This window comes from Hirsutella rhossiliensis (genome assembly GCF_020360975.1).
Source record: "Hirsutella rhossiliensis strain HR02 chromosome Unknown scaffold00011, whole genome shotgun sequence".
NCBI lineage: Eukaryota > Fungi > Ascomycota > Sordariomycetes > Hypocreales > Ophiocordycipitaceae > Hirsutella > Hirsutella rhossiliensis.
In genome coordinates, this window is record NW_025408677.1 from 117181 (window position 1) to 141803 (window position 24623).

The following is a 24623-nucleotide window of genomic DNA, read 5'->3' on the forward strand; positions in this document are numbered from 1 at the left end:
GATGCAGGAATCAGTGGTATCCTCGAAGCAGAACGCCTTCGACGAAGACCTTCCAATTCGTCAGTGGTTTAAACGTCTAGAAGCGTCGACGGCCCTGAAGCGGGATATATGATGAATCTCACAAGGACCAAGTATTCGACCCACCTAAAGAGATTTAACGCAAAGGATCTAGACTCCTGGATCGACAAATGGGAAGACATAATGTCTGACGCCGATAAGTATAAGCTAATGGAGGCCCAAACGGGCCAGTGGCTTAGAGACGTTGCCACATTGATTAGGCCTCTGGATAACTCCTAGGCTACCAGTACGAACAAGGAAGCAGGATACTCGACGCAAAATCGGAGGCTACCCAGGGGAAACTGTTCGACTTCGACCGATATGGTCCTCCTGCTGCTGCTCCTGTTAACCCCGTTGTTCACAATCCGGCAGCAGCTGCAGTAGGCTGTAGCCGCGATGGCCGCTGCAGCAACGGCCGCAGTCGCCGCCGTTCTTGCAGCCCAAGCTCCGACGGAGAGTCAATGGACTGTTGAGAGGGTCGTGCGAGATGTGAAGCATCTGGCCGAAAGCAGAGAAGCAGAAAAACCCGAGGTGCTATCAAAGAGGAGGCGCATTTCATGCGGACAAAGCAGCAGCAGACGCAGACGATGCGGACGAAGTACCGCCAGCGAAGAAGAAGAAGCTGGACAGAGAACCCTTGGAAAGGGAGCCATATTCCAAAAGAGATCCCTGCCTTGCCTGCAGACGCAAGGGACACGAGCTCGAGGGTTGCTGGCAGGTCATCGAAGAGGCCAGACCAAAGGGCTATAATCCGCCCCCTGAAAGGTATCTCAAGATGACACGAGAAAGAGTCGCTGACGATCCTGTCCTGAAAAGGAGGATTGAAGAGATTCGAAAGAAAATGCAGAAATAGCAACCAAGGATGAGGGGAAGGCTTGTGGGCTCAGCAAACCCAGCTTTCGTGTTCTCAGCTGAGTCCCCTGGCCTAAAGGGATCGGAATATCCACTTAAGAATTCAACCCTCCTTGATTGCGGCGCATCTCTTCATATCAACAACAAGCTCAGTCGGTTCCGATCGTTTAAAAAGGCCAAGAATGACTTTATCGTCGCCGGTGACTCTCGTTCGAATCGAAGGATTCGGGCGAGTCAATGTCGCAACGACGATGCCTGACGGCTCCCACCGAACACCCGATTAAAGAAGGTTGCCTACTGTCCCGGTTTCTCATCGAGCCTGGTTTCTTTGCAGACTCTTATCGACGACGATCAGATCTTTTGGGATACGCTGTCTGAGCCTATGAGGCTAGTCCGAAAAGGCCAGACTATCGGGATCACCGAGAGGAAATATCAGCAGTTTGTTGTTGAATACCAGCCCGTGGAAACCGAATTCCCGGATTTCAACAGTGCGTTCCAGGCATCGAAGAAGGAGACAAGGAAAGCTCGAAGAGCCGGCTCAAGAGATCCTCGACCTGCCTCTCAAGGAGACGGCAAGCTTTGGCACGCCCGTCTTGGTCACCCTGGTCCAATGGCTTTGCACAAGCTAGGCCTACAAAGGGGTCCGGATTAAGGGCCGAAAACCGTCGAATGCGAGTACTGTGCTCAGGGGAAGGTCAGAAGGCAAGTCTCCCGCCGTCCACCTGACGAGGAAAGAGACAAGCCGTGCTACGAGATCTGGATAGACTGGACCGACCTTGCGAGAGACCACGAGAACTACGTCCGTGTGATGTTTATCACAGACGCCTTCTCTGGAATGGTCTTTCCTACTTCATGAAGACCTACAAGGCAAAGGAACACGGAGCTGTCTTGAAAGACTTTTCCTCCTTTATGCTCGCTCGCTTTGGATTTAAGACGAATGTCGTGCGCTCTGACGGCGAGCTCTTCACGAAGAAAATCTCAGCCTGGATGAGGAAGAAAGGGATGACAAAGGCGATGTCAGCTTCCAACACTCAGGACCAGCTATGGAAAGAGATCATCGAAGCAGCCTGCTACCTCCGAAACCGAACGCCAAGAGAGCCTCGATTCGCCGCTGAAAACGCTAACGAAGGAGAAGCCGACTGGAAGTCTCCCATTGACTTGTTCACAGGGAAGAAAAATCAGCTCTCACATCTTCGTGCGTACGGCTGCCGAGCCTACGCAATGACAGCAAATGCACAGCTTGGATTGAGGAAGAGGTGGAAGCTCGACCCGAGAGCTCACATCGGATACCCAGACTTGCAAATAGATAAATCAAATCAAATCCGGGGTCCAATTTGATTTGATTTGGATAGCAAAATCATGGATCTGATTTGATTTGATTTGATTTGAATCGATTTGGATCTCATTTGGATATCTGGATAGCCCCACTTTTTTCCCACGACAAAATACATTGAGCCGCTCCTATAAGGTCCGCTTTGATAAGGTCCGCTTTGAGGCGGCCTCTCTGAGCTGCGGCCATCTGTCCGGCAAGGCTAAATATTCTCTCCGGCTCTGAAGACATCGCCGGAATGGAAAGAGGTCGATTGCCATTCGCGACAGGCGTGGATATTGGCGTCTGCGGAGAAGCCAGTACTGGATGGGATTGTCCACAAGACAATCGCCCGGATCGGTACTGCCCACCCATTCTGCGTACTCGTCACGCATGGAGGACGGTGAGGCGCAGGTTGGGCGCCAAGTTTCCTAATTGAGGTCATGAAGTCATCTAGGTCCGTTGTCTTCCTTGCAGCTGTGGGCTCCTCGGGTATCGTATCTTGCTCGACCGCGAGGGTTCGGTACTCCTCCCATATGCGCCATTGCAGCAGTCAAGTGCAGAGCTGTCCCATTTTGGCCATCGGCTACAAATATCTCCCCCCGTAATATGGCAGACGCACCCAAAGATATATTTCACGATCAAACGTGTCAGGTAAAACACAAAAAGAAAGCTTGGTGACACGGCCTGGAAAAGCAACTGCCCGTAATTAAGTCCCTGCACATAGAAATGGGCACCCCCCTGTTTTGGGCACCCCAAAAAAATCACGACCATTTTCAACACCATTAATTCAATCCCTTCTCACTGCCCACCACCGTGCACTACGATACAATCGTCACCTATTTCTGAAACCTCAGCTTCGGTTTCATCAGATTCTTCATTCTCAGCTGCGTTCACCTCCTCCTGCGCCCGTCGTATTGCCTCAATATTGGCGAACCTCGAATTCGGGCTCGTGACCACCCTCTTCCTTTTTTTCGGCTTGACGGCCGCCAATTGTGTTTCCAGTGCCTGAATCTGCAATTGAGCTTTTGCTAAAGGCCATCCTTCTCGTCAAACCCTTTGTGATCTTCCTGAACAGCAATCTCTTCGTGGGCACGTCGTCGTCTAGCTGGTTGAATTGAACTACCTGAACCTTCAGATCTTGCGAGCGCCTCGGGGTCGACCACGCAATCTGGGATGTGTCTGATTGCCAGTCACTGGTGGGTAAGTGGCTATTGAATGCATTGGCCACATTTTTCGCGTTCTTTTGCGTCTGTTGCTGTTCTCCAGCAGAAGAGGGCTCAAAAGTGGCTTCGCCATCGACACCGGCCACAAACCCGTCGCTTTCCAGCCACCCTTGATGTTTGACACAGTGAGCGCTTGCTCGCGTGCTTTCTGGTAGCAGGAAAGAAAGTTTTGCTTGCCGACTGGGCTTGAATCGGTCAGGAGGCTGAGAAATCCGACCTGTTTGCGGTAGTAGTGCTTAAGAGCGGAGAAGACAGACAAATCGAGCGGTTGCAGCACATGAGAGGTATGGGGAGGTAAGAAAGAAGGTGAATCTGATGCTGGTAGCATAGATACATGAAGTCAACCGTCTCGTGACTTCCGTGGCCGTCCAATACTAGCAGTCTTCGCTCCGAAGGGTCGGGTGGCTGGGTTCTTGGAATGAACACCTTTCGAGCCACTCCACCGCAGTTTGGTCCGAAGTCCAGCCGTTCTTTGTCGCAGTGAATTGCCAGTCACTAAAAGTACTGAGATCTTCTGGGAACCACTGTTGCTGGACCGATTTGCCCTTGAAAATGACGGGTGGAGGGAGGAAGGTGCCGGCAGCGGACACGCACTCGATGAACGACGTCCAGACCCGAGAACCAGGCGTCTTCTTTTGTACAGATCGTTTTTCAGCACTGCCAACGACCAGGCCATTCTCCCCAAGTCCTTCCATGATGCCTGCTTCATCCATGTTGTACCTGTTCTCCGGCTTAATAGCCAGAATCTCGGGAAGGAAGAAATTGTTGAACCAAGGCCGAATTACCTCGGTAGAAGCGCCGTTGACACGCGCAGAGTCTCTGTGATGGCACTTCTGGGTCCGAACTGCAGGATTTCGTCTTAAAAATGCTTGCATCCAGTGTTTTCCGAGCGGTGTGTGGTCTCCTTTGACGGCGAGCATGCGCTGCGCGAACTGCCTGATCTGCGAGTGAGTGGGAGGAAGGCCCAAGGCGTCCTGAATGAGAATCCATTCGGTAAGTTGCTTTTCCTGTGTCTGAGAAAGCCTCTGAAGAGCAGAAAATGCATCCTTTCTGCATTCGTGACCATGCATGCGATTGTAAAGAGTTGCCCTCAGGACGCCCCAATCGCGAGCAGCCTTCTTGGCGGATCCGCCATTGGCGATTGCCTCAAGGGCGCTGTGAATGTCAGACTCTGTATATTTCATCAGTAGTGGCTTGAAGACACATGCGTCAATTTTTTAGCAGATTGGATGCGTTTCCGCGGTGAAATTTGCTGTTGAAGTTGACGCAGCCGTTTAGGTTGGGCACCCATCTTGGGTGCCCAAAACAGGGGGGTGCCCATTTCTATGTGCAGGGACTTAGCGACCGCTCTAGGCCAGGCAGGGCTGGCTCCCCAAAACTATTGGCCCAGGTCGCCATTGTGGGGCGTATCCAAATAATCAGATATCCAAATAAATTTGGGTGTTGCGATTTGATTTGATTTGATTCAGCGCAGGGGCAATTTGATTTGATTTGATTTGGATAAATTTGATTTGATTTGATTTGATTTGATTATGATTTATCTATTTGCAAGTCTGCGGATACCTCATCGGTTATAAGTCTACAAATATCTTCCTAATTTGGGTCCCTCTCTTGAAGAAGGTCATTGCAACGAGAGATGTTGTCTTTGACGAGTATACGTTCTTCGAAGGAGGAGGCGAGCGGATGCCGCTGCCTGCGAGCATCGGAGAGATGATCCAACAGATTGAAATCCCGGAAGACCAGACGGCGAATCAGGCCATCCTTGACGAAGAGACCGATGAAGACACTGATATCGAGGACTTCGAGGATGATGACATCAGCATGGCTGAAGATAACGAAGTCGAGGAGCAGGGACAACAACAAAGCGAAGAGCAGGAAAGAAGACTACGGAGAGCGCGGGAGCTGGAAGATGCATACCTAACGCCACCAGCTTCTGACCCGGAGGAAGAAGAACCACATGGAGTCTTTTCGGTTCACTTTCCATACGCTGACCCTAATGGGGTGGTGGTAAAAGCCCCTTTCCAAGTCGATCTGGAGCCGTTGCAAGCTCAGAAGAGAGTCCGGGTTCAGGATGATCCTGAAGAGGAGGCTCACCCTGAGGGGGTGGGTTGCTCTCTTGGAGGAGCGGCATTTCAAGCCGACCTTGAAGGCCTGATGAAAGAATCGCGTTTGAAGGCTCTGGAACCATTTGATCAACCAGAGCTGGATCAGTCATACATCGACCGTTTTGCCGACTTCGTCCCGGTGCAAATTGAGGACGGGGTGCACGGAGCCTTCACAGCAGGAAGGTTGTTCAGACCGAAAAGCGCAAAAGTCCACAAGAGAGACCTACCCGAGCCTCCACAGACGCAGAAGCAACTAGAAAAACACCCGTATAGAGAGGAATTCACCCAGGCTCAGAGAGACCACCTGGCCTCACATGCGGAAATGGGCTCGTTTGACGAGGTCTTCTGGACGAAGGCTGCTGGAAAGCAGGTCCTCGGTTGCAAGTGGGTATTCATCTATAAGACTGATAAGCACGGCAATCTCCAAAAGTGCAAAGCTCGCCTCGTTGTCTGTGGCAATCAGCAAGAAAAGGGGGACCTGCCTACTCGGGCGACTACCCTCGCAGGAATGTCGTTTCGTACGCTGATGGCCATTGCCGCGGAACACGACCTCGAATTGGAACAGATGGATGCGGTCAATGCTTTTGTTCATGCCCCCCTCGACGACGAAGAAGTTATCTTCATGAGGATGCCACCGGGGTTCCAGAAGAGGGGGAAAGTCCTACGCCTGAGAAAAGCTCTCTACGGACTACGCCGCTCGCCGCTCCTCTGGCAACAGATGCTTACGTCGTCTCTAGAGGAACTGGGATTCAGAAAAGTTCCCCAGGAGCCGTGTGTCATGATGAAGGGAGCGGTGACCGTCTTCTTCTACGTTGATGACATCATCTGGGCATTCCGGAAGGAGGACGAAGGGGTCGTCGAAGAAGCTACTCGGGGACTACAGAAAAAGATCAGCCTAACTCGGCTTGGAGAACCTCGCTGGTTCTTGGGGATTCGTATCCTCCGCGATCGTCAAAGGAAGACGCTTTGGCTGACGCAAGACGCCTATATCGACAAGATCGCGTATAAGTTCCTGTTAAACAACGACAACGCCCCTGAGTCTCTCAAGCTCCCAGACACGCCAATGATCTCTGACGAAGAGCTCCTGCCAGCTACAAGCCAATTCTGTGCAGCCCCTGCAATTGCTGCAGTCTCTGCAGTCTGTGCCGCCCGTGCCTCTGCCCGCTGCAGTATGTCGCTATAGCGTAAAGGACAATTGCGAGATGTTATGATGTGCCCTTGCTGGTGGCATTTGCTGCATGTAGGCGGCGCCTTTGGCCGTAGAGCTGACTCTATGGCTTCAAATGCACTGTGACGGTACAAGGCACGAACGAGGTCGAGTGCGGCTTGGACAAAGTGATTGTCTACAAGGAGAGAAAAGGAAAGAAAGAGCTTCGTAAGGAAGGCTCTCACTTTGGCTAGTTGTACAATTTTCACAAGTGAGACATGCATGATGTTCCTTCACATTAACTACCCCCTATCCATAACTGCTATTATACGCCATTTAATGCCAGGTTCTCAAGCTCTATGTCACCACTACCTGCTGTTACCCCCCCTTCGAGCAGTGGTGTAACTTCCGTGACTACCGTTGTGCTTTCAGCCATCACCCCGGCGGCCTCGATAGTATCGGCGCTTAGAGCGGCGAGTTCGGCGACATCTGCTGCCTCTCCCACCCCTGGGATCAGATTAAGCGCCAGAACTGCAGGAATAGAGGCTACCGCAATGGGGTGATTCCAGATAAAGTGGCCTATCTTTGCAAAGACTCCTTCTTCGTGCGGCGCAGGCACAGTATTCATCTCCTTAGCTTCCGCAGATTTTTGACCGTCAAATGTTTCCGGCGCCGGAAGAAGAAGAGGGAGTTTCCCATGGAAGCCTACGGCGCTCCCAAATCCGCTCATGAAATTCAGGAAGTCTTCTTTAGGTTCCTTGGAGTCCAGCAGCTTCGAATTTTCGTTAGTAGTATACCGGTCGAATGTCGTGTTATAGTCTGGGTTCTTGTTGAACATTTGCTTAGGTCTCTCGGTATACGCTTTGATGAAGTGCTCGTGCAATTCCTGCTTGGTTTTCGGCACCTCCTCGGGAAGAGCATAGCTACGAGGCACCTGGGTCCAGGCAGAAACCTGCGACCAGAGGATGCCTCCGGCGGTGGCGACCTCGTTCCCTGCCCGGATCATGTTTGGTGTAGCATGGACAAGATAAACTACCGGGTTTGACGCTCCACCCCACTTGGCTGCCTTGGCTGCCGCATCCTTGGCTGCCGCTCCGAAGGTTTCATAGGTTGAGAGGAAATAGGTCTCTGGCTGGAGTGCCATGTTTTGTCTGTTGAGGTGTGTTCGCAAGGAGTATGCCGCGGCCGGAATGCCGGATTGAGCCAGGATATCAGCCGGCGTGGTGAATCCGCCCTGTCGCTTGGCCTCGGCCGGCCATAGGGTGTCACCGTAGAAGACAAACGCGGGGAGCTTTCCGTGCCTGCTGCTTTGCTGCCGGCTGTATCGTCTGCCGTTGATGATCGTCACCGTTGGTTGCGTGTGGTTCTACCCTGTTATTCCCGGCTGTCGGTTTAGGTGACGATGGAACCTGCCCTCCTCCTAGTATCGCGTTTCTCATCTCAGCGCTGTGCTTCGCCATAGCCCGGTCCTTCGCTACCATGTCCATCAACTGGTCTGTAAGCTCAATGCCGTCCACGGATTCGGCTCGCTTGCCGAACCCAGGAAAGGTGGACTTGCATCCGTCGATCTTTCCAAAATAGTCGGAATGGTCATATCTCCCAACAGTCGATGTGCCAACGTTGCAGTCAGGATTTGCAATACCTGTGCATACGAAAATATCGCTCTGTTTATAGTCATGGACGCCATCCGTAGCAGATACGTTGCTGATCCAATACTCAGGAGACGTATGTGCATAACCGAAAATTAGAGGGGGGACCTTGGCAACAATATCTGTACCATGCGTAATACGATATGTATTACCAGGCTGCCTCGTGACAAAATTAGCAAATTCGGGATTGCCAACGCGTGGTGAGCCGTAGGAATAGACATCGATTGATAATCCATCAGCGCGTAGGTAGGCAGCGGCAATAGTCGCCACCGCGCCACCAAGGGAATGACCTGTGGCAAGTAGGCGGAAGCTTGGGTACAGCTTGTGATATTTGTTTATGGTGTCTTTGATCGAATCCGAGGTCTCTTCCCAGCCTTTAGCAAAGCCGGTGTGCATTTTGCAATGAGGACTGAATGTATCGCAAGGCGACCATGATGATCTAGCATCAGCAAACCAATTCTTGATACTCCAGGAACCGCGATAAGACAGGACAATTTCTTGTCTCTGATGATCAATGCCGATATATCCGTTCATATCAATAGTCCCGCCACTATCGTAGCCGCGTGGCATGTTATTAATATATATGTTCTAGCACAACTTTTATAAGGAAAACTTACCTAAAATTATGCACCACAGTAACATTAGATTTTTCGACTAAATCGCAACTTCCCGAGCAGTTAACTCGGGTGTTTATTGGCGTCTCCGAGTTACAGTACGCGGCAGCAGAATGTTGAGCATAGAATTTGAAATCCGAAAGTAGGTCTTGGCCTGGCTTTGATGCCTAAATCATGTTAGTGAGGCTAGCCCTAGAGGATCGATTTGTAATAGAATCCAACTACCATTTCAAGGCCCATTTTCGTGTTAGGTGGCGAACATAATTGATTCGGATTAGTTATGCTGACTGGACTTCGAGGTCGCGCAAGAGTTAAGCGTGCGCCCCCAATAACCTTCAAAATCTCTCCTTGTGGGGTTTTCGGTGTAGGTGGGTTAGTGAATATGCACCATGTGAAGCAATAGCCGTCTTCGTCTGTGTGTATTGTACACTCGTCGGTTGTTTCATTCAAGTCCTTATCAGCATAGACTTGAAGTGCCTCGCATGATTTGACAGGAGATGCGATAGAGGTTGGCCGAGGACGGTCAAGTCGACATATGTACTGAATTGCATGTAATAGCCAATGTCCACTGTAGGTCAGAGCCATCGCTGCCAGTGAGTTTCACGAGGAACTATACCGCATTACTATTAGAAAACCCGTCCGTTATAAAAAGGGACGAAGACTGCTTACAGGACCAGGACTTTCGAAATATTCCAAGCTTTGAGCAAAGTCATCCAGAAGGTGGTAGAGGGAGACCCCGACATTTGACTCCAGATTAGCTAGCACAAAAGCGCTTGCTAAAAGGACGGTAAGTCCTATGGAAGTAAAGGCCACCATTGAGCCGCAATTAGGTTGTTGATATAGAGGTGAAAGAGAAAATGTACGTTATGGCTGAGAAGGGTCGGCCGGGAGAGGAGGTTTTTATGCCTGATCAAATATAATGCCTCGGGGCCAGGTCCACCTTATGAAGTGGACCCAGTTAAGCTTTCATCTGCAAGGCACAGCCAAAGCGAATCCCAATAAAGTGGGGGCGGGCACGAGTAACTAGCCTTATCTAAAAGATTTATTCATTTTTATCTTAGCTTCGATTTTTAAAATATTTTAAAACCCCGTCTTTAAGGTGCGATAAGGAATGGCCCGCTCGCTTGGGTGGCCTGCTCGCTTATGATGTATGTTACTGTTCTCGAGAAGAAGGTCCGAACGAGTTGAGGTCTCTAGGTCTCTCTAGGTAATACAGCTTGAAACCAGGTAAGAAGGAAGTCTGCAGACTGTTATTTCTTCTTCCTAGACCACTGAGGGGTCCGGAGGATCTCCTATTCGAACGGGGACCTTCTAAGAAGTCCGGTATATCTCTTACTGGCTCGGGGACCTCGAGAGACTGAACTATCGATCTAATAGCTAGAAGAGCTATTTGATCGGGGAGATGGAGCTGATGTTGCTGACGTAGATGACTTACGCGGCCTTCAGTAAGTGGCAAGAAGTGCCCTCTTCCTGATAGAATGTATACTATACCTGAAAACGGGATATCAACTTGGGAGAAAGTTGGAGGATACAAAAGGGGCTGTTTGGACAGGAAAAGGGAACCGGGGGGCAGAGCAATCAACACATGCACTACACAGACCTTCTGATCATATGTGAACCTACCTGCGAAAAGTCCATTTGTCCACTTTTATGCCCTATTTTGATCTCTCCTTTGCGAGAACTGTTTTATGCATTAAGGGATTTTCCGATGATCTGCCGGATCTGGTGATCTGCCGGATTGCGGCGACTTCGCACGCTCAACATCAATCGACAATAGCTCAACAACAACGGTGCCAATTGACGTATCCTTTGATTTCCTGAATCATCAGAAGCAGTGAAAGTCTGGCATATATTTAGAACTTTTATCTAGGGGCAATGCGCTGCGGTGCTGACATCAAACCAAGCAACGGCCAAAATAGGATGCCGACAGATTGTGTAAGTCATTTCAGCCAATACAGCAAAAACAGAACATTATTGGCTTTCATCGTAGGCTTTAATCATGTGGGATTCTCCCATTCTATCCATAGTGCAGAACTTGGCTCAGGATACTGCAAAAATGGGGTTGGAAGGGCGAGCTGGATAACTTCATTCTACGCACCCGTAATGAGCCAGATTGAACGTGATTCGACGGTACAAGCATCTTCTGAAAAGAACCTATCTATGCATCTGAATGTAAGGTTTATTTTTAGCTTGAAATTCAGTGCGCGAGGCTCCGCTTTCACACCTGACAAGGAAAGACGTGCACGAAAATTGAGAAATTCGACACCCTACCCTAAAACACGTATAACATGGATGAAATGGGCTTTCTATTCCTTATGAGCATTTGAACGAACAGGGTATTCCTCTTATTATAAGAAAACAAGGCAAAATTGCTCGGCGTATTAAAAAATGGCAACCCATCCTCCCTTACGTTCAAGATGTGCGTCAGTCAAGAGATGGCATCGCTGCCCCATTTCTCATCCACCAAGACAAGCCAGCACAAACTCTGGACTTTTGGTTCGTGAAACGTGAATCAAGTCGTCAATAAATATTTTTAACACGTCAAAAACGAGGTGGACGAATCACAATATTGGAAATGAGCAGCTCACCGGTACGTTCGACCGGTTTACCAGGGTGAAAGCTCGAAACGGTTGTGCTTATCGCCTTTTGGTTCCCGATGGCCACTTAACCATTTTAGTATCGAATTTATGGAGTGGTGTGACCGGCACCGAGTGATCGTTGTGGTGTTTCCCCCTCAATCCATTCATCGGCTGCAACCCTTGATGTATCGTTATTCAGCCTCTCTCAACAGCGTATACGCATGATCTTATCCAGTACACAGACAAATCAAAAGGTTCATTGGATTGCTGAAATCGAAGATCTAGACTGTGTTTTGGAACGCATTTCAGGAAGTAGTCGAGAAGTCCTCTGTTGATGCTGGCCGCAACAGCCGAAGGCTGAGCAGCACCCTCAGGAGCCCTCAATATGAGTTTTAAGTGCTTGATATGAGAGTTAAAGTATGCAGAGAACAAGTAGTCACAAGAACCAGCGCAGGCAGACCGGTAAGGCTTCAAAGATGATCTCTTCTGCTGTACAGATTCTAGTGCAGACGAGGTGTTTAGCTCTAAAATTGTGGCTCAAGCTCGCCAAAAATGACAGTGAAAGGACTCAAAAAGAGGAGGCTCTGAAGAAGGAGGCCCGAAAGCTTCAGCGACAGCAGAAGGCAGCGGAGCAAAAGCTCTCGCTCTAGAAGAGGAAGCAATGAGAGGCGGAAATTGGGAGAAAACGACGGATGACGGAGGCCGTGAAGCAAAATAAGGAGATAAATTGGCATTATTAACAAGAGCTGAAGATTTTGAAAGTGGAAAAGCCACAGAAAATGCAGAATGAGCGACGGGTGGCTTCTGAGGGTCGCGAGAGGAGTCAGGATGTTCACGCTGCAAAAATTGTCACTCTTCCGTTCACACCAGAGCGGGCCATAGCATTGCAGGTACCAAACACACTATATAATAACGCAAATAATAAGGCAATGATAACTTCAAACGACATATCCTGTCCTCAAAGGCCCTCTTTAGCTGTTGATAGTGATCGGGAGGCAATGGGTGCATTTCGGGGACTTGCGCGATCGGAGAGTAACAGAAGACGACCTCGATGGCTGGATGACTTCAAAAAGATTGAGTGGCATCTTTGAGCATTATTAACTGCTCTTATAAGATTTTAGAACAATTCAAATAGTATTCGTGAAGTTATTCTCAGTTCTTTGCTGGAATGCAATGAGCCCAAAATCCGGCGAATCGCCAGATCCGGCAGATCACCGGAAAATCCCTTATGTTCATGCTCTCTTCGCGAGACTATCGGACGCCAATTATGACCCCAGCCGTACAGCCCAGGCGGTCGAGTCAAACGCACTAGTTCGGGGGCAGTGCATCCCTTTGAGTGCGGAGGGGGAGCAAGGTGGTCACGGGCACCACAATACGTAGCTACATGTGAGATACGCATAAGTCAGCGCAAGCCGTTGGGCGCAGCCAGTAGTAATACACGCAAGAAGCTGGGCACAAAAGACTCGCATGAGATGCGACCAGTGCAATGTATGTAGCTGTATGTACCCAGCAGGCTTGCCGGGACTTCTACCATAGCCAAATTTGCTAGTAAAACAATGTACCTCTAATCGTCCAGTGGTCTTATTGGCCGAGATCCCTGTTCGTAACCCTCTTGCTCCCCCTCCGCACTCAAAAAGATACAATTCTGGCGTCCCCTATTCATCGAACGAACGAGTCGAGCACAATTTACAGTGGGTAACTTTTCGCATGAATCACTAAACAGGCATCCCGCAGCTCAAGTCCGGGCTGTCCTACGATGCTGACCCATACTCGGGGTTGACTAGCAGGGTCCGCAGGCCCCCTCTCCTACGGAGAGGGTCACAAAACTTGTTTCTTTGACGGTCGTGTTTCCTCTATCGCAACTTCAATCTACCGCCACGCCGTCAATTGGGCTTCTTAGGGATTGAAACAAAGATACAGTGTCTATTAGGTACTATAGAATTTAGGTGTCAAGTCTCGTGAGAATTGGTTCAGTCGTTGGTGTTACTAGTAAATTACAAATCTAATGCTCTAGGCCTGACGCACGCGCGTCTTTGGTACAACAATTCGTCTACCATATATAACAACCTCCGGCTCATCCTCTTCTTCATCATCCTCGTCGCTGTATACACCCACGATAACGCGTTCCTCCTTGAGCTCGGCCTGGATCGCCGCCTCGTCTTCTTCGTTCAATTGCACCGGCTGCCGTGGCGGAAGCTGCTCGAGTGGAAGCTGCGATAGTGGTGGTCTCGCAATACGCGGGCGTTGGCGCTGTGTTGTTATGATCTGAATGTCATCCTCATCATCGTCGCTATTAGGCGCGAGATCCGGCTCTGAAGAAAGCAGCATAGATATATAGTCATGATCGATATCAGAGTCTTCGTCGGCCACGTTGGCAGCAGCTTGTGCCCGCGCCTCCTCCTGAGCTTGTGACCAGGCCACGATATCAGGAAGAGCTGTGAGATCGCCTTTAGGTGTGTTGCCCATAGGAAATACCGGTAGCCCTCCGTAGCCGTAGTCCAGCGCTCTTGAAGAGCCTCGCGAGCGACAGCTTCTTCCGGGGTCACGAGTTGTTGAATGTATGTCCTGTACTTGGCCTCTTCTACTGCTTTCGCCGCCACGGCGGCTCCACCGCGTAGACGAGGCTGTGACGCTGTTTGTGCGGCATCCATAGCACGGAGATGTCGAAATTGAGTCTCGCTATCCTTAAGAGCACGCTTGGCACTAGCCTCTTGGTCTTCTTGCTGCCGGGCGGCCGCTTTCTCGTAGTTGCTGTATCGTAAAGGCGCCATCGTCAACGCCTCGGATTCGGCGTAGGGTCTTGGTTCTGCGCCTCTCTCGCTGGATACGGTCTTGCTGATGCTGTATAAACTGTGTATGAGCCGATTGTGTTAAAATCGCAAGATCAAGACAGGCTGACGCGTTATTAACGATCTCTCTCGTCGGGCTGCTTAGGATACCGAGTTTTTTCCGACTGGCTTCAAGATCACTCTTTACCTTACGTGGTGTCACCAAATTCCTCGCTAAAAGCTGTGGGAAAATAGGCTCCTGTCGGTCTTTAGAGGCAGCTCGTAATGGACCTAGCACCACTTCAGGATCAGGAGGCCATAGCCCGGACTGTTCAAAGCCCACAAAGATATAACAAGCCTTAAACGCGGCGCTGAATAGCTCATTCCATTGGCAGAGAAAGTCGAATCTCGAGATGCGTGTGCCGCCACCGATAACGAACTTCTTTAAGGCTCCTTGTTGTGCACGTTTGAGATGTTGATAGACGCCAACGTCAAGAGGTTGTAGGAGGTGGCTTGTATGCGATGGTAGCTTGAACGGTACGATCTCGAACATCTCGCAATACCAGATAAATTCAGGGTCCTCGTGTGCAGCAAATCCATCCATAACGAGCAGCCGGAAGACCGTCTTCGTCTTCTGAGTGTAGAATGTACGCCGTTCCCCATTGCTCTTATCCCAGCCTTCCCGTGTGATTGTAGCCGGGTAGCCGAACCAGTTCTCGATAGTATGGCCTTTAAAGGAGCTACTCCTAGCAAAGGAGTAGCGGTTGAAGTGCTGAAGCCACTGGAACGCCCGCTGGCTATTGTTATATCCTGTTGTTGTATATGTAACGACAACGTCGTCGCTAATTGTAGCCATCGTGTATTCTTCAAGGAGGGACTTTGCACTAAGGATAAGGAAAGAAGGAATGGCTTTCCCGGCGGCACTGATGGCATCCACTGATGTTAACGACTCCTTATTCCCAGGCTGGAAGAAGACGGGCCTTCTGCTCCTCTTCATCCGTAATGACACTAGCTTTAGGGGAGCCCTTCATCCACCCAAGCTGAAGAGGGGTTTCGTCGAAATTCCATAGATTTTCTGGCGTTATTCTGAGCTCCTTGATAACGGCCTGATATTCGTGGAACCAAGCCTCAAGCTCGTCAACCTCAAGCTCGGCGCCGGCGCGAGTGATCTCCTGGATCCTAGCCCTCCTGATGGCAAGCTCTGGATGCCGCCGTTTAAAGCGAGTAAGCCACGATCTCGACACCTGAGAAGTTAAGCCCTGACGGCGATGATGGCGGATAAAGTTGGCCTTATTGATGAGGCATGCCTCCGTGAGTGCGAAAGTGCCGCCTTCGACGAGTCTTGCGTATGAGTAGACTCTTCTCTTCAGCATCGGTAAGAGCAGTAGGGCGCCTCCTTTCCCCGCTTGGAAGAGCCAGATTGGCGCGAAGAAGCCTGATATACTTCTTTACGAGGCCTTCATTGGTCTTGTGTATCACTGCGAGCTCGTTGATTGTCAAGACGCGCGGAGGCGCGGGATTTGCGCGTGTTGTACGCGTTAGCGAGTCGCCGTCAAGATATTCTCGCGCCGCATTCGCCGCACGCAAGCTCTGATCAGGCTGAAAATTTGGCATCATGGAAATGAAGTATGGTTAACGATATTGCGAAAGTTTTGAGACTTGATAGCATCAATTGACGGCGTGGCGGTAGATTGAAGTTGCGATAGAGGAAACACGACCGTCAAAGAAACAAGTTTTGTGACCCCTCTCCGTAGGAGAGGGGGCCTGCGGACCTGCTAGTCAACCCCGAGTAGGCCTCCATTCCTGGCTTCGCCTGATGTGACCCGCGCATGATAAAGTTCGGACCGATTTATCGTGGCATGCGCACGTGCCAAGGCCTGACGATCAGGTTGGCAGGGGGACCGCAGTGTAGAAGCAGCTACTCGTGCCCGCCCCCACTTTATCGGGATTCGCTTTGGCTCAAAGAGATCTGTGCGAAACCACTGCACGTTGGAGAACCGCAGGGAAAGCGAAATCCGAGGATTGCGTCAGTTCCTCGTCGTAGATAGTTCTTCATCCTTCTTTACTCTGGGATAGGTGTGGCTCTTGCTTGCCATCATGGCAGAGCCTGAAGTGGCGGTCCTGGCGGACGTGGGGGCGGGGCTAGATCCAACTAGCCCGACGCCATCGACGCGTCCGACGCGAGGGATGACGCCCAGCGGACGCGTGCAAGATACGTTGCGATCACTGGAAAATGCATCCGCAAGGGCTCCGAAGCGAGTCACGGCCCGAACGACGCGGGTCTCATCGGTCGGCAATGAAGGCGAAAGAGTTGACGAGGTGAAGTCACGCAGCAGTGTGGAGACCGCCAAATCGATGATGCAGAGGGTTCTAGAGATGCTGGCGAAGATGGGGAACGAGATGGTGGACCTGAAACATAGAGTATCCGAGCAAAGCGACACGATCAGGAAGCTGAGCGCCACGGTTTACAAGCAAAGCACCATCATTCAAGGACAGGAAGATCTGATCCGAGGCTTGGAGGTCCAAGTCCAGGAATCCAAGGAAGAGTTTCGACGCAAGAGCGATGAGCACGACGCGGAATTAAAACGGGGACACCAGGATCTTCAGAGAGAAGTCGCCGCTTTAAAGAGCAATTGGCCCAGCTTACGCAGAAGCTGAATGCTTCGGGTGAGGTGACTCTGTCAAGCGGCGCTCGAGCAACGTTTGCCGATATTGCGCGCACACTGCCAGCGAGCCCGCCGACGAGTCTATCCAGCGTAGCTGTCCCAAGAAAGCAGCAGACAGCCAGCGATCCTCTCCATTGTACCATCGACACATCTCGCGTCAGCGAGTCGAACAAGAACAAAGCGCAAATCGGATCAATTCGCCAGGCCATCGAGACTGAGATGAGAGCGATGAACGGACAAGAGACCTGGAGGTGCGCAGCAGTCGTGAGAGAGTCCCGGAATGCCGACCGAGTCAAGATCGTCTGCAGAGACGAAGCCGAGCTTCAGATGGTCAAAGAGGCTGCGCAGAAGACAGCCGTGGAAGGTTCACGAGTTATGCGAGACCAGCTGTACCCGGTCCGAGTCGACAACGCCAACCGCACAGCAATCCTTGACGCGGAAGGCAACGTTCTGCCTGGAGCGATCGAGGCCTTGAGTGCCGAAAACAGAGTGACCATTGGCAAGATTTCCTGGTTGAGCAAACGAGAGTCTGGCAAAGCGTACGGGTCCATGGTGGTGTATGTCACCAAGAAAAGCGACGCAGAAAGGCTTCTAGAAGGGCACTACTTTGACCTAGCGGGAGAGTCAGCCACCACCTATGTATTCGAGCCAAGAACGGGACCAATCCAATGCTTCAACTGCCAGGAGATCGGTCACAAAGCATATGCATGCAAGAAGCAGCGGACATGCGGCAAGTGCGCAAAGGTTGGGCATCACCACAGAGAGTGCACAGCAATTGAGCCAAAATGCGTCCCGTGTGGCGGACCGCACGAGTCGTTCAGCTGGAAGTGTAGGATGAGGAACCCGAACAGTGATGCTTGAGTCCCTCCGCATCCTACAGCTGAATGCGCACAAGAGTGATGTGGTGCAGCAAAGCCTGATGAACGACGCAGGCCTCAAGGACTTTGCTGTGCTGGCTCTTTCTGAGCCGTATGCGCGTGTTATCGACGGAGAGGTGGTGACGAGCCTATGGGACACCATAACTGGACAAAGATGATACCGACGTGTGCTCGTGACGGCCTGTGGCCGATCCGTAGCATGCTTTGGATCCGAAGTGACCTTGAGGCGGAGCAAGTGCCTGTGCCGTCGGCCGATCTCACAGCAGTGGTGCTCCGACTCGAGGGGAGGGAAGTGATGGTGGTATCAGTGTACGTGCAAGGAAAGAACGACGAGGCGCTGACGAGCGCGATGGAGCTGCTGCGCGACCTGATCGATCGCTTCCGTGATGGGACAGGAAACCGCACAGATGTGGTTCTGGCGGGAGACTTCAACCGCCACGATCTCCTCTGGGGCGGAGATGAAGTGTCAGCGAGCAGACAGGGGGAGGGCCAGCCCATCATCGACCTGATGAACGACTTTGGTCTCAGCAGCCTCCTGCCGAGAGGGACGAAAACGTGGCAAAGGGCGGACGAGGAGAGCACCATCGACTTGGTGCTGGCATCGGCAGAACTGGCAGACGAGGTGATATCCTGCATGACTCACCCGACAGATCACGGGTCAGACCACAGAGCGATCCAGACGGCCTTCGACATTCAAGTACCGGAGAGAACGTTTCCACAGCGCCTGATGCTCAAGAACGCGCCGTGGATCGCCATCGCAACCAGGGTCGAGGACGAGCTTCGGCCTCTTCCGTGGAGTGTGGGGTACAGACGCAGGCGGATCAGCTCATGAGGGTGGTCACCAAGGTGCTTCATGATCTGACACCTCGGGCACAGCCGCCGCCATACGCGAAGCGATGGTGGACAAAGGACCTGACGCGACTGCGGCAAACGTACACGTATTGGCGCAATCAAGCAAGGGCGCAGCGAAGAGCCGGTCAACCGCAGCCGGATCTGGAGCAACGCGCCAAGGACGCTGCCAAGGAGTACCACGACAACGTGCGGAAACAGAAGAAGTCCCATTGGGACGACTTCGTCACCGACGAGAACAACATCTGGAAAGTGGTCAAGTATCTGAAACCCGGCGTGAATGTGTTCGATGACAAGGTGCCGCCGTTGAGGAGAGCCGACGGCTCGATCACCAAAGGCAAGGAGAGCAAGGTGAGGAGCTCCTGAGCACCTTCTTCCCGCCTCTGCCAACCATGATCGAACCGGAGGTGAGCGTCCGCAAAGAGAAGCGATAACCATGCCCGACCTCACCTTGCAAGAGATTGAGGAAAAGGTGATGGCGGCCAAGTCTTGGAAAGCGCCGGGGGAGGACGGCCTCCCTGTGATTGTGTGGAAGAAGCTCTGGCACGTGGTCAAGCATCGGGTGTGGACGCTCTTCGACTCATCGCTTCGAGAGGGCGTGGTGCCCCATCAATGGCGGACGGCCAAGATCATCCCGCTGAAGAAGCCGGGTAAGGACGATTACACTCTGGCCAAGGCGTGGCGACCGATCTCACTGCTGTCAACCCTTGGCAAGATCCTCGAAGCAGTCGTTGCAGAACGCATCAGCTATGCAGTCGAAGCTCATGGGCTGTTGCCCGCGAACCACTTTGGTGCACGGAAACGCAGGTCGGCAGACCAAGCACTCGTGCTTCTGCAGGAGCGGATATATAAGGCTTGGAGAATGGGCAGGGTTTTGAGTCTCGTCAGCTTCGACGTCAAAGGGGCGTACAATGGAGTTTGCAAAGAGCGGCTGCTTGAGAGGATGAAAGCTCGAGGCATCCCGAGTCGCCTGGTCAAGTGGGTAGACGCATTCTGCTCGGAACGGACCGCATCGGTGGTTGTCAACGGGCACACATCCGAGCAGCAAGCCCTGGCGCAGGCCGGCTTACCCCAAGGATCTCCACTATCACCGGTGGCATTTCTGTTCTTCAATGCGGACCTGGTGCAGAGGCGAATCAGTAACAGCAGCGGCTCCATCGCCTTCGTGGACGACTACTCTGCCTGGGTCACTGGACCAACGGCCGAGTCGAACAGAGATGGTATTCAGTCGATTATCGATGATGCGCTCGAGTGGGAGAAGCGCAGCGGCGCCACGTTTGAAGTGGACAAGACGTCCGTCATTCACTTCACACGCATCGCAGAACGCGACAGCGACTCGCCTTTCACCATCAGAGGAATGATGTCAAGCCGAAGGACAATGTGAAGCTGCTGGGAGTCATCATGGATCAAGCACTTCGCTTCAAGGAGCATATCGCCGGAGTAGCCGCCAAGGGGCTGACCGCTGCCATGTGCCTGAAACGACTGAAGATGGCCTCACCACGAACGGCAAGGCAACTGTTCACTGCGACCGTAGCGCCGACCATGGATTATGCCTCCAACGTTTGGTCGCATGCATGCAAGGCGAAAGAAGCAACGTGGATCGAGAGGGCCCAGCGAGTCGGAGCCCAGGCGATCACGGGAGGGTTCCGTACGGTCGCGACGGCTGTGGCCGAGGCCGAGGCCAGCGTGCAATCATTTCGAGAACGCCATGCTCAAGCGGCGTCGAGATTCTGGATCAGAACGCAGACGCTGCCGAGGACGCATCCCCTGACATCCTTGAAGCTGAAGCTGAACAGAAGGTATGCCTCGCCAATGCAGAAGCTTGCCTCGGCGATGGAAAGACTAGATACCAAACGCCTGGAAACCATCCACGAGTTCGCACTGGCGCCGTGGGACGACCGAGTGCAGGTAACATATGAGACGAACCGAGTGGAGGTGCTGAAGTCGGATGACCCGGAGGACATCACTATCGCGACATCCAGCTCTCAAAGGAAAGGCAAGGTCGGGTTGGGGGGCGTCGTTCGAGACGCTCTCCTCAACAGCGCAGACGAGGTGCTGGCCAGCTATTCCGTCACTCTCGGCTCCAGTGATGAGCAGAATGCCTACACAGCAGGACTCGAGGCAATCGCCACGGCCCTGAGGTGTGTTCCCCTAGGCCTTCGTGACCGAGACCTCACAGTTGTGACAAGCAACCGCTCTGTCCTGCAAGTCATCGGGCGGCCACGGCAGCAGTCTGGCCAGTGCACGATACGGGCGATATACGGATCTGTTGAGTTTCTGGCGAGAAGAGGCTGTAGAGTCAGACTTCGTTGGGTGCCTGCAAAGAATGAGGAGTTCACTCTCGGGCCACTGGCCAAAAGGCAAGCGAAAAGGGCGACGGGAGATGAATGCGTCGCCGAACCAGCAACGTTCCAAGCAAGATCAACCACGTTACGTTTGCTGCTCAACGGACACACTCGAGTCCGTCAGATTCCAGAAGGAGTTGGAAACTACTCGAAGCGCATCGATAAGGCTTTGCCGGGCAAGCACACCCGCAAGCTGTACGACGAGCTGAAAAGAAAGGAATCGGAAGTGTTGGTACAGCTTCGAACTGGCAAATCGCGGCTGAATAGCTATCTTTGCAAAATCGGGGCAGTAGAATCGGATGGATGCACGTGTGGACAGTCGGCGGAAACGGTGGAACATTTCCTCTTTCGATGCAGAAAATGGACGGTACAACGAGAAATCATGAGTCGATATGCAGGCGGGAAGATGGGAGACTTGTCCTTCTTCCTAGGTGGCAAGGCAGAGTCAGACGACGACAAGTGGCAGCCTGATATGGGGGCTGTGCGGGCGACAATACAGTTCGCATTGGCAACGAAACGTTTTAGCATGGACCGGCAACGGGCCATGTGCTGATCAAGGGACAATCGTACTAACACAACAGCCTTCAACTTGGCAGACCGCGCTTCAGTCGCTGAAGGTAGGACGCTGAACACTTGGAGAAACTGACCTTCAAGCAGGCCTGTCATGTCATAGCGAACGAGGCTGGAAACAGATGAAAAGAAGCGTGGGGCTTTGGGTGAGATGGAACAATGTACAGAAGGTAGACAGGCTAGCGTAGTGGCTCTATGGGGGAACCCTCCGGGCGTAATACAACCAAAAAAAAAAAAAAAAAAAAAGAGATCTGTGCAGGAGAAAGACCTCCTAAGGAAAAAAGTTCGGATCGGCTCTCGAACTGTAGATAGTTATATTTCTCTTTACTCTTTACTCTTGGGTTGGTGTTGATGTCGCGTGCCACCATGGCAATGCTAGAGGTGGTGCCCTGGCGGATGTGAGGGCGGGTCCAGATCCAGCTAGCCCGTCGCCATCGACGCGTCCGACGCGAGGATGACGCCCAGCGGACGAGTGCAAGATACGTTGCAATCACTGGAAAATGCGTCCGCAAGGGCTTCGAAGCGAATCACGACGCGAACGACGCGAGTCACGTCAGTGGGCAATGATGGCGAAAGAAGCGACGAAGTGAAGTCACGCAGCAATGTGGAGACCGCCAAATCGATGATGCAGAGAGTCCTGGAGACGCTGGGGAAGATGGGCAGTGAAATGGTGGAGCTGAAACATCGGGTATCCGAGCAAAACGACATGATCAGGAAGTTGAACGCCACTGTCTACAAGCAAAGCACCATCATTCAAGGACAGGAAGATCTCATCCGAGGCTTGGAGGTCCAAGTCCAGGAATCCAAGGAAGAGTTTCAACGCAAGAGCGATGAGCACGACGCGGAATTAAAACGGGGACATCGGGATCTTCAGAGAGAGGTTGCCGCTGTGAAAGAGCAATTGGCCCAGCTCACGCAGAACCTGAATGCTTCGGGGGAGGTGACTCTGTCGAGCGGCACTCGAGCAACGTTTGCCGACATTGCGCGTACACTGCCAGCGAGCCCGCCGACCAGTCTATCCAGCGTAGCTGTCCCAAGAAAGCAGCAGACAGCCAGCGATCCTCTCCACTGTACCATCGACACATCTCGCGTCAGCGAGTCGAAGAAGAACAACGCGCAAATCGGATCAATTCGCCAGGCCATCGAGACTGAGATGAGAGCGATGAACGGACAAGAGACCTGGAGGTGCGCAGCAGTCGTGAGAGTCCCGGAATGCCGACCGAGTCAAGATCGTCTGCAGAGACGAAGCCGAGCTTCAGATGGTCAAAGAGGCTGCGCAGAAGACAGCCGTGGAAGGTTCGCGAGTTATGCGAGACCAGCTGTATCCGGTCCGAGTCGACAACGCCAACCGCACAGCAATCCTTGACGCGGAAGGCAACGTTCTGCCTGGAGCGATCGAGGCCTTGAGTGCCGAAAACAGAGTGACCATTGGCAAGATTTCCTGGTTGAGCAAACGAGAGTCTGGCAAAGCGTACGGATCCATGGTGGTGTATGTCACCAAGAAACGCGACGCAGAAAGGCTTCTGGAAGGGTACTACTTTGACCTAGCGGGAGAGTCAGCCACCACCTATGTATTCGAGCCAAGAACAGGACCAATCCAATGCTTCAACTGCCAGGAGATCGGTCACAAAGCATATTCATGCAAGAAACAGCGGACATGCGGCAAGTGCGCAAACGTTGGGCATCACCACCGGGAATGCACCGCGATTGAACCAAAATGTGTCCCGTGTGGCGGACCGCACGAGTCATTCAGCTGGAAGTGCAGGATGAGGAATCCGAGCAGTGATGCTTGAGTCCCTCCGCATCCTACAGCTGAATGCACACAAGAGTGATGTGGTGCAGCAGAGTCTGATGAACGACGAAGACCTAAAGGATTTTGCCGCACTGGCTATATCTGAGCCACATGCGCGCAATATCGACGGAAAGGTGGTGACGAGTCCTACGGGACACCATAACTGGACAAAGATGATACCGACGTGTGTTCGTGATGGCCTATGGCCGATTCGCAGCATGCTCTGGATCCGAAGTGACCTTGAGGCGGAGCAAGTGCCTGTGCCGTCGGCCGATCTCACAGCGCGGTACTCCGACTTGAGGAAGGGAGGTGATGGTGGTGTCAGTGTATGTGCAAAGAACGACGAGGCGCTGACGAACGCGATAGAACTATTGCGCGACGTGATCGATCGCTTCCGCAATGGGACAGGGAGACGTACCGATGTGGTTTTGGCGGGGGACTTCAACCGCCACGACCTCCTCTGGGGCGGAGATGAAGTGTCAGCGAGCAGACAAGGGGAGGGCCAGCCCATCATTGACCTGATGGACGACTTTGGTCTTAGCAGCCTTCTCCCGAGAGGAACGAAAACGTGGCAAAGGTCGGACGAGGAGAGCACCATCGACTTGGTGCTGGCATCGGCGGAACTGGCGGACGAGTTGACATCCTGCGTGATTCATCCAACAGAGCACGGATCAGACCATAGAGCGATCCAGACGACCTTCGACATTCGAGTGCCGGAGCGTACCTTTCCGCAGCGCCTGATGCTCAAGAACGCGCCGTGGATCGCCATCGCAACCAGGGTCGAGGACGAGCTTCGGCCTCTTCCGTGGACTGTGGGGGTGCAGACGCAGGCGGATCAGCTCATGCGGGTGGTCACCAAGGCGCTTCGAGATCTGACTCCTCGAGCCCAGCCGCCGCCATACGCGAAGCGATGGTGGACAAAGGACCTGACGCGACTCCGTCGGACGTACACGTATTGGCGCAATCAAGCAAGGGCGCAGCGAAGAGCCGGTCAATCGCGTCCGGATCTGGAGCAGCGCGCCAAGGAGGCTGCGAAGGAGTACCACGACAATTTGCGGAGACAAAAGAAGGCCCATTGGGATGACTTCGTCATCGAAGGAGCAACATCTGGAGGGCTGCCAAGTATCTGAAGCCTGGTACGGAGATGACGGATGACAAGGTGCCCCGCTGAAGAGAGCCGACGGTTCGATCACCGAAAGCAAGGGCGAGCAAGCCGA

At 52.5% G+C, this 24623-nt stretch overlaps 6 protein-coding genes across 6 annotated transcripts; 3 read left to right on the forward strand and 3 right to left on the reverse strand.

The window, feature by feature from the left end:
* Positions 1–5154: 5154 nt before the first annotated feature.
* HRG_08796 (reverse transcriptase (RNA-dependent DNA polymerase) domain-containing protein) lies at positions 5155–6623 on the forward strand (the record flags this gene model as incomplete). The annotated part of the gene is made up of 4 exons (XM_044867267.1): positions 5155–5937; positions 6115–6484; positions 6530–6551; positions 6605–6623. The coding sequence occupies 4 exons, from the start codon at positions 5155–5157 to the stop codon at positions 6621–6623; spliced, it is 1194 nt and encodes a 397-aa protein (XP_044717288.1).
* Positions 6624–7021: 398 nt separating this feature from the next.
* HRG_08797 (lipase (class 3) domain-containing protein) lies at positions 7022–8741 on the reverse strand (the record flags this gene model as incomplete). Its single annotated transcript, XM_044867268.1, has 2 exons — positions 7022–8062; positions 8106–8741. 2 exons carry the CDS (start codon positions 8739–8741, stop codon positions 7022–7024), a joined length of 1677 nt encoding a protein of 558 aa, XP_044717289.1.
* Positions 8742–13548: 4807 nt separating this feature from the next.
* HRG_08798 (DDE superfamily endonuclease domain-containing protein) lies at positions 13549–15162 on the reverse strand (the record flags this gene model as incomplete). Its single annotated transcript, XM_044867269.1, has 3 exons — positions 13549–14044; positions 14110–14388; positions 14636–15162. The coding sequence occupies 3 exons, from the start codon at positions 15160–15162 to the stop codon at positions 13549–13551; spliced, it is 1302 nt and encodes a 433-aa protein (XP_044717290.1).
* Positions 15163–15259: 97 nt separating this feature from the next.
* Positions 15260–15920, reverse strand: HRG_08799 (tc5 transposase DNA-binding domain-containing protein; the record flags this gene model as incomplete). The annotated part of the gene is made up of 2 exons (XM_044867270.1): positions 15260–15665; positions 15751–15920. The coding sequence occupies 2 exons, from the start codon at positions 15918–15920 to the stop codon at positions 15260–15262; spliced, it is 576 nt and encodes a 191-aa protein (XP_044717291.1).
* A 744-nt stretch (positions 15921–16664) lies between these two features.
* On the forward strand, positions 16665–20972 carry HRG_08800 (reverse transcriptase (RNA-dependent DNA polymerase) domain-containing protein; the record flags this gene model as incomplete). Its single annotated transcript, XM_044867271.1, has 15 exons — positions 16665–16860; positions 16935–17128; positions 17177–17223; positions 17281–17517; positions 17657–17801; positions 17853–17941; positions 18049–18649; positions 18727–18959; positions 19037–19106; positions 19160–19349; positions 19428–19992; positions 20055–20139; positions 20188–20259; positions 20329–20840; positions 20909–20972. The coding sequence occupies 15 exons, from the start codon at positions 16665–16667 to the stop codon at positions 20970–20972; spliced, it is 3300 nt and encodes a 1099-aa protein (XP_044717292.1).
* A 1267-nt stretch (positions 20973–22239) lies between these two features.
* On the forward strand, positions 22240–24536 carry HRG_08801 (endonuclease-reverse transcriptase domain-containing protein; the record flags this gene model as incomplete). Its single annotated transcript, XM_044867272.1, has 3 exons — positions 22240–22799; positions 22855–23342; positions 23398–24536. 3 exons carry the CDS (start codon positions 22240–22242, stop codon positions 24534–24536), a joined length of 2187 nt encoding a protein of 728 aa, XP_044717293.1.
* Positions 24537–24623: the final 87 nt, after the last annotated feature.